At 41.4% G+C, this 9,844-nt stretch overlaps 1 protein-coding gene across 1 annotated transcript in view; it reads right to left on the bottom strand.

Moving 5' to 3' along the window:
- Positions 1-9,844, bottom strand: part of Skap2 (src kinase associated phosphoprotein 2) — a 180,090-nt gene that overhangs the window by 37,267 nt on the left and 132,979 nt on the right. Inside the window, exon 11 of the mRNA XM_032906515.1 lies at positions 7,007-7,119. Within this exon, the coding sequence (XP_032762406.1) occupies positions 7,007-7,119 (113 nt within the window). The remainder of the gene's footprint in view (positions 1-7,006; positions 7,120-9,844) is intronic.

The following is a 9,844-nucleotide window of genomic DNA, read 5'->3' as shown; positions in this document are numbered from 1 at the left end:
AAAAAAAAAAAAAAAAAAAAAAAAAAAAAAAAAAAAAAAAAAAAAAAAAAAAACAAGCAAAGACTTAAGTACTTCTTGAATGAACAGGTAACGGTGTAGTTTGGTCCCAGTTCCCTAGAACCCTTCTAAGACACTGCTCTCTCTCTGCCTTCCCTCTGCTCTGCACACTCTCAGCCTAGACCACTGTTCATTAGTACTTTCTGTTTCTCAGGCTCCTTGTCTCTGCCACCCAGCTCGGGATCCTGGAAGGGAAGCCACTCAAAGCTTCTCTGGATCCAGCTCCAACTAGTACTCTACACAGAAAGTGTTTACTATGTAGCTGTTGATCAAAAATAAATATTAAAATTCATTAATTAAGAAAACCAACCAACTAAGTTGTTTAGAACCGGGTTGAGATACTTAAAATTAATGTTTTGATACAAAAAGTCAAAAAGGTAACCTCTTAACTGAGGTCCACACAGTGCCAGCACTGCAGAAGATTTTGGGGAGGGCCAGCATTGATTCCCGGAGATGGCCCGGATTAGTTGTGTCTGTGGGTAGCCTCCACAGAAACGTTATCGGGCATGGACTTCCTGTAAGGCTGAACCACAGATATGCTCCATGAAGTACCATGCAAAGCGGGTGCAGAGCAGCGTCTACAACACTGCCATGTTCCTTCACCTCTGATCAATTTCTTTTCCCTTTCCAATAATTATGAAAGCAAAATACCAGAAGCCTAACGACAACGAAGCAGAGCACTTCCAAAGCCTCTGCCTTGCACCTCCAACTCAGCACAGCCTGGAGTGGCCTGGGGAGAAGAAAGCTCAGGGAAGGACGGCCCCCATCAACTGGTCCGTGAGCATGTTTGTGGGACATTACTGATGGCTCCCTACATACAAAGGCCCAGGCCACTGTGAGAGGAACCGTCCTTAGGCAGGTGGGTCTGGGCTGGGTAAGAAGTGTAGCAGAGCTTGATCCAGTGGGTGAGCCTGCAAGCGGCCTTTCTCTGGGTTCTGCTTCAGTTTCTGCCCCAGCTTTCCTAAATGACGGACCTGGAAGTGTGAACTGAAAGAAAGCCTTTTCAACACATTCTTTTTTGTTCAGAGTGCTTAAAGGAAGTAACAAAAAAACAAACAAAAGGGGATCTGATATTGCAAAAAGAGTAAGTATTAAAAGATCTGAACTTTCCCCTGAACTTTTCTACTTAAAACAGTAGCTAACCATTCGCATAACTTTGTGTATGCGTGTGTGGATATACACACACATGTGCAGGTGTATACAGAAATCGGGGGTGTTGGATCACCCCCAAGCTGGAGTTTCAGGCTACTGTGAACCACTTGGAGCTGGGAATCATTCGGGTTCTGCAAGAGCAGTGAGTGCTCTTAATCTCTTAATGGCTGACCCTTCTCTCTAGCCCTCCCAAGAATGCCTAGCTTCATGTTCTACAGAGATGAAGGGGACGTCACAAAGAGCAAAGGCAAAGTTTACAATGGCATGCACTGTGCCAGGGAGCTCTTGATTTCTGAGGTGGGGGCTGGGTAAAAAGGGTACAGGAGACCACAGATTGTTCAATTTAAAACACACACACACACACACACACACACACACACACACACACACACACACACGTGTGCACACACATGCGTGCACAGTGTGATGCTTTTATTTATGGTTTTAGTTTGCTTCTGGCAAACTTTTGGTTATACAACACAGAATTAAACTCCTGTAGACCCTGCCGCCTGGCTCCTTCCCAAGGCAGCCCCTCCCATGGTCACAGGTACCTCTGACACCGTTTTCTTCCTCGCCCTCTTTCAAGTCACTATAAGGGCTGGGCTACCAGTGGGCCTCCAAAGCCCCATCCCCTTCACTGTCAGCCTTGTCCCAGAAGGGAAGGCTGCCTCCATCTTATGGGAGAGGAAACAGGAAACACTTGACAACGTTGTTCGGAAAAGTGGGGCTGGAGCGCATTAACAGAGTGCTCTATTACTGGAGAGGCAGGCATGGAGGAGGAGGCAGGTTAAATGGGGCTCCAGTACCCAAAGGGACAGCACAAAACAAAAACACTGTCAGGTCCAAACAAACAGAATCACAAGAAAAAAACACCCCTCCTTCCTAAAAGGCTGCAGGAACGGATGACTCTTGGGGACTCAGTGTCAGCTACGGTTGTTCCCTGAGCTGTCTTGGTCAGTCTTCAGTGGTTGACCATGCTATTTGTGCTACCCTGCGCCATATGAACACAAATGAGAAACTAGGAGAACTATATATTAAAACAAACAAGCAAAACAAACAAAAACCCCCAATGCCTCTGTCTTTGCCAGTGAAACTTTTGATCCGTTTATTTTATAGATTTGAAGCCCAAAAGCCATACTAAGTAAACCTTTGTATTCTAACAAGAAGTAAATGTTCAATGACAGACACAATTCACCAGTCGCTGGGAAGTATCAACCAAACACAAATAAAGCACTACTTAAACCTCCAGCCATCACAGCCTCAAATGCACTCTACTACAGTCATGACCACTGTCTTAGCTACACTTCCCATTTTGTCTTAAGAAAATATGTTTTTTTGAAGGCTGCAAAGCTAAAGTCATGCATGTCTCTGGAGAAAGAAAACATTCTAGAGCCTTAAGGGGCGTCCCTCTTTCCTGCTGAAGAACAGCTCTCTTAAAACAATTTATGGCTTGAAAAGTGAGGATGAGGATGAGGATGCGGTTAGCAATGTGCCAACCAGTTCAGATGGAAAGGTAACTCTGGAGGATGTGAGTCCAGAGCAGCAAGGCAGAGCAGTAGGACCAAAGCCGAGCACGGGCAGAGGGTCCGCCTGCTGCTGTGCAGCCTGGGACCTGCTGATGAAATGGGAGTATTACACCAGCATGGAGTATTACACCAGCATGGTTCGAGGACAGCACCATTAGCACCAGGGAACGAATGTCCACAGTTTGGGAAAAATAAAATCGAGATGAAATAGCAGAATATTTAGCATGATTTTCCAAACAACTCGATTTCTACAAACAACTGAAATTAAAAATTAAAAGATTTTTTACTGCTAATATGCCTTTTCCATTCTTAAAAACAAAATCCTGAGATCACACTGTATATTTTCAGAGTTAACTCACCCACAAAACAGTTATAAAAATCTCAAATTATACTTTCACCTGTTCCTGAAAATATGTTTCTTTTTTTTTTTTTTTGTAGGAGAAAAAAAGAATTCTAAATCTATATTAAAATACTGAATTATTTTAATTCATTAAGAAAACAGCATCAAGATTATATAAAGAGAACAATAAAGCAGAAAAGGTGCTGTCTTCATTTAGTGCAAACAGAATTTAGATTTATATTAGTGAGGTTCAAAGGTTGAAACAAAACAAAACAAAAAACAAAAAAAAAAAAAAAAAAAGCCGGATATTTGAAGGAGGGGCTAGCTCAGCCCTAGGGTCACACGGCAGCTGCTAATTGGAAAAAGAGGGAAGGGGGAAGGGCAGAGTGTGCCAGCTCTTTATTGTATGTAGCATTTGATTTTCACTGAAGGAAAAAAAAGGTGGTGGTGGTGAAGATCTGTGTAACTCTCAAAAGAGACTTAACAAAAATAAATCATCCGGCAGCGAACTGAGCACAGCAACTGGTCAGCAAGGCGTCCATGAAGAGGGAAGGAAGTGAGGGAAGGAGGGAGGAAGAGGGGGGAAGATGGAAGGAGGGAGAGAGAGAAGAAAAGAGGGAGAGAGGAGGGGAGGGAGAGAGGAGGGGAGGGAGAGAGGAAGGGAGGGAGAGAGGAAGGGAGGGAAATTTAATTTTTTTTTTAAATAAAAAAAATTTAAAATTTAAAAATAAAGGATTATTTCCATAGAGATGTATATGAAAATAGTCCAATCATCAAATTAGTGAATGTTTTCTACCATTACATTTACAAGATTGAAATACCCTTTATTAGAAAGCATACCATTTGATTTTTAAATTTGTCTAAATAGTTGTATTAAAAACTCTTTCCTTAAACTATTTTGTGCTGTTTTTTTAAAATGGACATAATCAAAATTGAGAAACTTGAGGTCAGTAACTCAAATCAGAGAATATTTTACATTAAAAGTCAGTACACCTCTAAGATTAAGTTATATTTCTTTTAAACCTTTTAAATAGTTTTTGTTATTAAAAAAGTCATGACATCAATTTTTTACAAAGTATTTATTTTCTATGTCTTCACAAATATTATGCCAGATTCCTTAAAATATATTCTTTTTATACAATTTCCACACTTAATTCAAAATGATGAACAAAATTTTTCATGATTAATGTTAATACTTTATTGACATGAGATGGGAAAGTAATTACCCATAGCTAGATGTAAAGTTGAATTAATGACACCATTTTGATTGTGCACATTAGCGGCAATTACCTGCACCACTCATTCTGAGCCACTAGATGGTGTAAAAAAAATAGATTACAACGGTGAAAATTTCATGCCATCACCACAAACATCTAGCTAATACTCTAAGATTAAACAAATTTGTAGTCATATAAAAAGGTAGTTATTTTTATACTACTTATATTTTTAAAGATTCAAATTAGACGTTTGTTTCTGTGTATGTGTACAAGTTTCTGAAGAGTTCTCTCCTTTCACCGCATGGGCCTCAGGGATTAAACTCAGCTTCTCAGAGTAAATAAATGCAGGCCCTTTAACCTAGAGAACCAACAGCTTATCCTTCTAAAAATATACAGTACCGGTCCCACCTTGATCTAGAAATCCATTGCTTTCTTCTGAAAAATCTTGAGTTCTCAAATTTATTATTCAGTTATGGTATTAACTTAAGGTCTGTGTCTACCTACCTAGCTTTGGACAGAACTATAGGTTACAATGTGAGAGACTGTCCAGTGATTCTGCACCTGCACAGTGCGAGGTAGAAAGGAAGTCTTCACACACACTCCAAAGCAAGCAGATAGCTCAGCAAAGGCTGCAGCCGTGTTGGGACAGAGCAGGGAGGCTGTTCTCTTTATCCTAACCATGCACCCTGACTTTCCTCTCTGAGGTTCACAGCTGCTGACTGTGAGTCCCAATCATTTAATTTATGGGGAGATACAGTGACTAACAAGTTCCTCTTTCTTGGCTCTTCTTTCAAAAACCACAATTACCCTTCGCTAAAATGCTGTCTCTAGAAGGAACCCAACGTTGTTGGAACATCAAACCTTGCAAAGGTCTGAAAGAGGAGGCCAGTTCTCTCCCAGATAACAGCATTTAAGATGTTCAGACAGAAGTGAATACTACCTGTGAGCTGGGCCATATCTAACCCAAGGTCTTAAACAGGTTTCAGAGAACTAAACTTCTACCCTCAGCATCCTGGAAGGACAATGCACACTAGGACTACACTTTTAATTTCCCAGGAACACAAAATGATGGATGTGAGACAAGTCCAGGCCACTTTGCCGGGTGGGTGCCTGGGCTTCCTACAGCCAAGCTGACTCATGAAGAAGGCCTTAAGAAGAGAACCATGTGGGCTTTACAAGCTACATGTGTGCAAAAGGAATACAACGTTATGCCACGTACCCCTAGACTCTGAAATTTCAAATACAAGTTAATCAACCCTTTAATTTTAATATTCTCATAGCCAAATTGGTTAAACAGTTAGGTTAGTAATTGGGAGGAATTTCAGGAAAGTTTTCTGATAAGAACTGGGCCAAACAGTGCTATTTCTGTTAAATAATACACTTTAAAAGCTGCTGTTTTAACTTTGGACAATTAAATGTTTAATAACAGACTTAACCAAAAGCTGTCATGTGGACATGACGGTAAGATACCACAGCAATGCGTGGATCTGCCATTGGGAGGCTGACTGGAGTTCACGACCAGTCTTGGCTTTGGGCATCTCAGTAAGTCATGATCACAGCTCCCGGTATTAAGTTATTAGTAAATATTTCTTCTCACACTAATCTCTGAGAGCTTATAGATTAGTCTTTAGGATTCTTGGTGTCTAGAGTGTGTCTTGGTATTGTGGATGCTTTATTTGGCATGGAGTTAGGTAGAAGGGACAGAAAATAACTACCCTGGGCGTGAAGATAATATAGCTCAGGTACTGTCTCTGCACTGGGTACAGGCGACCTCCATTAAGGTGCCCACTCTAGGACTCTCTGACCTGCTGGTCAAGACTTTCTGTACTAGTCATCCAATGTTAAAATCCAATTTGTGACCTTATTTTCAATTTCTCTTTGTATCTAATAGTTCACATCATCTTTCTGAAATATACAAAATATTTCTCAGCTCAATCACATTAAAGTGTTAGGCTTATGACCTATGTAACATTTCTCTGCTTATATTTAAATCATTTTCATTCGTGATTTTGTGCTAAGATAATCTTAAAAAGTAGACATTAAAAAAATTCCTACAGTACAGTAAGGACAATTTTAGGATGAAAATTAAGGGAGTTCATACGCAGCGTCAGAAGCTGACGCTTGGAGCTGGTGGCTTCTATAGTCTAGCATCTTAAAAAGCAGCGACAACGATTCTCATGTACATAACGATGACAAATATAGTGTGCTAAACTTTAAAAAAAGTACCTCACCCTGTCTGAGTATGGAGCATTGCCTTTAAATTGTTGGAACACCCAATGTGTTTACACAGAGATGAAAAACTCTTTTTATAAACACAGTGTTTCCACTGGAGACTGGCAGGCAAACTCAGAATAAGCACACAGAAGAATACCAAGGAAGAAGCAAGAGAAACATAATTACTAACCTAATACCTTACAATGTTAACTCCCACATGAGTATATTGTTCTGGATAAGGCAGTAAGTGGATGCCTGCCAAGGGCTGGGGTGACAGGTAAACACACTGCTAAGTGAATCCTGTTATCTGATTGTGTTTAAATTCTGATTATATTTCACTTGACAAAATAATTAATTATTGTGAACTTCCAATTGTTAACTAGGACCTAGAAGAATTCCAACTGGCATGCCCTTGTGTTGTGAATTCAAGTGCAGGAGAACTGAGCTATGCATTTCCTTTCACGGCTGTCACTGGGGCAGGGGTGGGGGCACTGTCTTACCTTGCTAAGAATGTAAATCACATCACCACGCTTAAAGGACAACTCATCAGAAAGAGATCCAGTGCAGTCCCACAAGCCCTGGTAAAAATTAGCATAATCGGTGCTTTTATCTCCTAGGAAAAAGAGAGAGAGAGAGTTGGAGTTAAGGCTTGAACCAACAGAAATTAAAGGACCATCCCAGATTGCCAAGAGTCTAAGAAACTCTGGCCTGGATCGCAGAACGTCTTAGTGAACCCACAACTACCTGTGAGCATGCTCATGAAGGTCGTGTCCCTAAGCTAAAACCTGTAGTGACTGCATTCTCAGAGCAGCAAGGGGCTTCTGCTCGTTTTTAGTGAGAAGTCTTACGCTGACTCACTATGTGTTCGAAGAGCATCTGGTCTTCCTGCACCGTTTAGCTTCTAAGGGACAGGACAGACGTATTTGAAGGAACAATTTCACTGAGTCTGGAACACTTGATAACAGTATTATAACAATAATAGTATACTTCAATTACTCAAATATAAAGCATTTGGACCTGAAGTCTCTCAAAGTTGTCTCTAAAATATTTTTGCAGCTTTGAAATTGCTAGTGCGGACTTCTGTTAGTCAGGTCTAGGTCACTAGACTCATACAGTGGAATTATCAGCTCATCCTTCTCCTGGCATAAGCACAATGGATGTGAAGTGTTCAAACTGCCATACACACCATTAACTGATTGATTATTTAGTGCCCATCGCTCTGTAATACCACAGTAACTGGGTAATATATGCTTTGTCACTCACACAATGTGGCTTTCCTAAAACACAGCACACAGTTAAATACACTGGATGCTTTTGTTACACAGAGAGCAGTTTCCTGTTTTTAATTTCACGATAATTGAGTTTTGATGAGTTAAGGGAAAAAGAATGCGAGTAATATCAATAAGACGTAAGATGCCCGTGCATTCTCCAGCCAGGCGGAACACACACGTGCTGACAGCTCCCATTGCTGCACGGTCACCTCCGAATCTGGGGATAATGTGGAGAAGGGTGCCGGATCAGGTTGTCATCTCAGTTTTGTTAGGTGGCTTTTAAACAAGAGGCGATCTCAGTGCAAACAGCCACTACTATAGTTAGCACAGTGCTGACTTTCACAAAGTATTGATTTATTAGATAAATTCTCCTTAATGTCTTTAACATTTTTCAAAAAGGAGAATCTGAATAACATGGAATCTAAGTAGTTACAGGATGCACCTTCTCACTTAAAATTTTCAGAAAATAAACAAGGACTAGAAAATACCTCCTAACTCTGTTAATTTTTATTTTTTAAGACTGAAAGAGAGGGACAATAAGGGTGGTATGATAGGATGGGGAGGATGGAGCGAGAGCGAGAGGGAGAGGGAGAGGAAGGGAGAGAGGGAGGGAGAGACCCCCTGTATTTGGCCTCACCACTTTAGCACTTGGGCTCAAAGCACTAAAGCCCCAGAATCCAACCAAGAGCTAACAATGCTTGTGGCACCCCTATCACATCCTCCCTAGCCCCCCAAGCATATATTAAACAAATTCTGTAAATGGACACTAGAGGGCACTCCAGCTGGCCAGATAGCTCCAAACAGAGTCTCTTTCCTTTTCCTTTTTTTTTTTTTTTTTTTGGAAAAAAATATCACTTAATAATAAAGTGACCGATTTCCTTTAAAAACCACTTATTTAGACAAATAGAGATTTAGAAGTTGAAACATTCCTGTCAGATTAAATCAACTGCTAAATGGGTCAAGTGTTGCACCCTATGCAGTCTGTCAGTGTCAGCTTGAAAGTCAGGGAGTTAGACGGGATGACATCACACGTACAGCCTGCCACACAGTTCTAGCCCAGTCAAAGAAGAAGGTCTAAATAGCTAGTTTCCCCAGTAGGGGTCCCTGACATGTTCCCCATGCTGCTCAGGCCTTAGGCTTGCTCCGAAGATGAGAAAGAAACAAACTTTGGCTAAAAAACTAAGGTCAAAGTTTTTGGTGGAGCTGTGGGATTCCAAAGGGTCCCAGCTGTCCTGGCCCTTCCTCCATTTTCAGACATTCTCACAGTACTTTTCATTTAACAGCTTTTTTTTTTTTTTTTTTTTAAGTAGGGGCAGGAAAGAGGACAAAAGGAAAAGTATACAGTGATTTTAAATACACATTCTTATCACTTTGGTTTCTCTTTCCCTGGATACACTCGGAGGAACTCCCATTAACACTAATGGGAGTTCCAGGAGCAGGCGAGGGGAGAGACCCCCGCCGGGTACAAGATGCATGGCTCCCTAGATGTGCATCAGGAACATTTCATTAAACCTCACGGCTGCAAGGAAGCCACAGAGCCAGGGGTTCGGCATTGCTGTCGACAAGATGCATTTTCAACTGTGCCCCCTACAATCTTGATGATGATGGTATCCAAAAAACGACCTCAATTCTGGGTCCCACATGTGAGCACTGCTGAAGAACACTCTGGATATATGGCTGACGTTAGGAGAAGAGCAGGCATCACCAGGGAGGGAAGGGCCAGCAGTGTGTGAGCTGTCTCCTCAGGAAAGTATGCCAGACATAAAGAATTAGGAGTGATCTTATTTGTGGAAAGCAGGACGCTCTGCTGGCTCATCTTTAAAATGTAAGTGGCTCTACACACACAGACAGAAGTCCCGTACACATACAGCTTTGAAGGCACAGAAGGCTCACAAAAACTAGCACCCTGTACCTTTGCCCAGGAAGATAATCCCCATGACATGGTGCTTTGCCTTGTGGCGATGGGGATAGCAAATGCAGAGCCTCGAATATGCTGGTCAAATGCTTTCCTGCTGAGAAACATCCCTGGCCCCAAAGATAGGCATTGTTTATAACGAGGAACATTCA

The sequence above is a fragment of the Rattus rattus genome, chromosome 6 (genome assembly GCF_011064425.1).
Source record: "Rattus rattus isolate New Zealand chromosome 6, Rrattus_CSIRO_v1, whole genome shotgun sequence".
NCBI lineage: Eukaryota > Metazoa > Chordata > Mammalia > Rodentia > Muridae > Rattus > Rattus rattus.
This window is presented reverse-complemented; position numbering and strand designations above follow the sequence as displayed.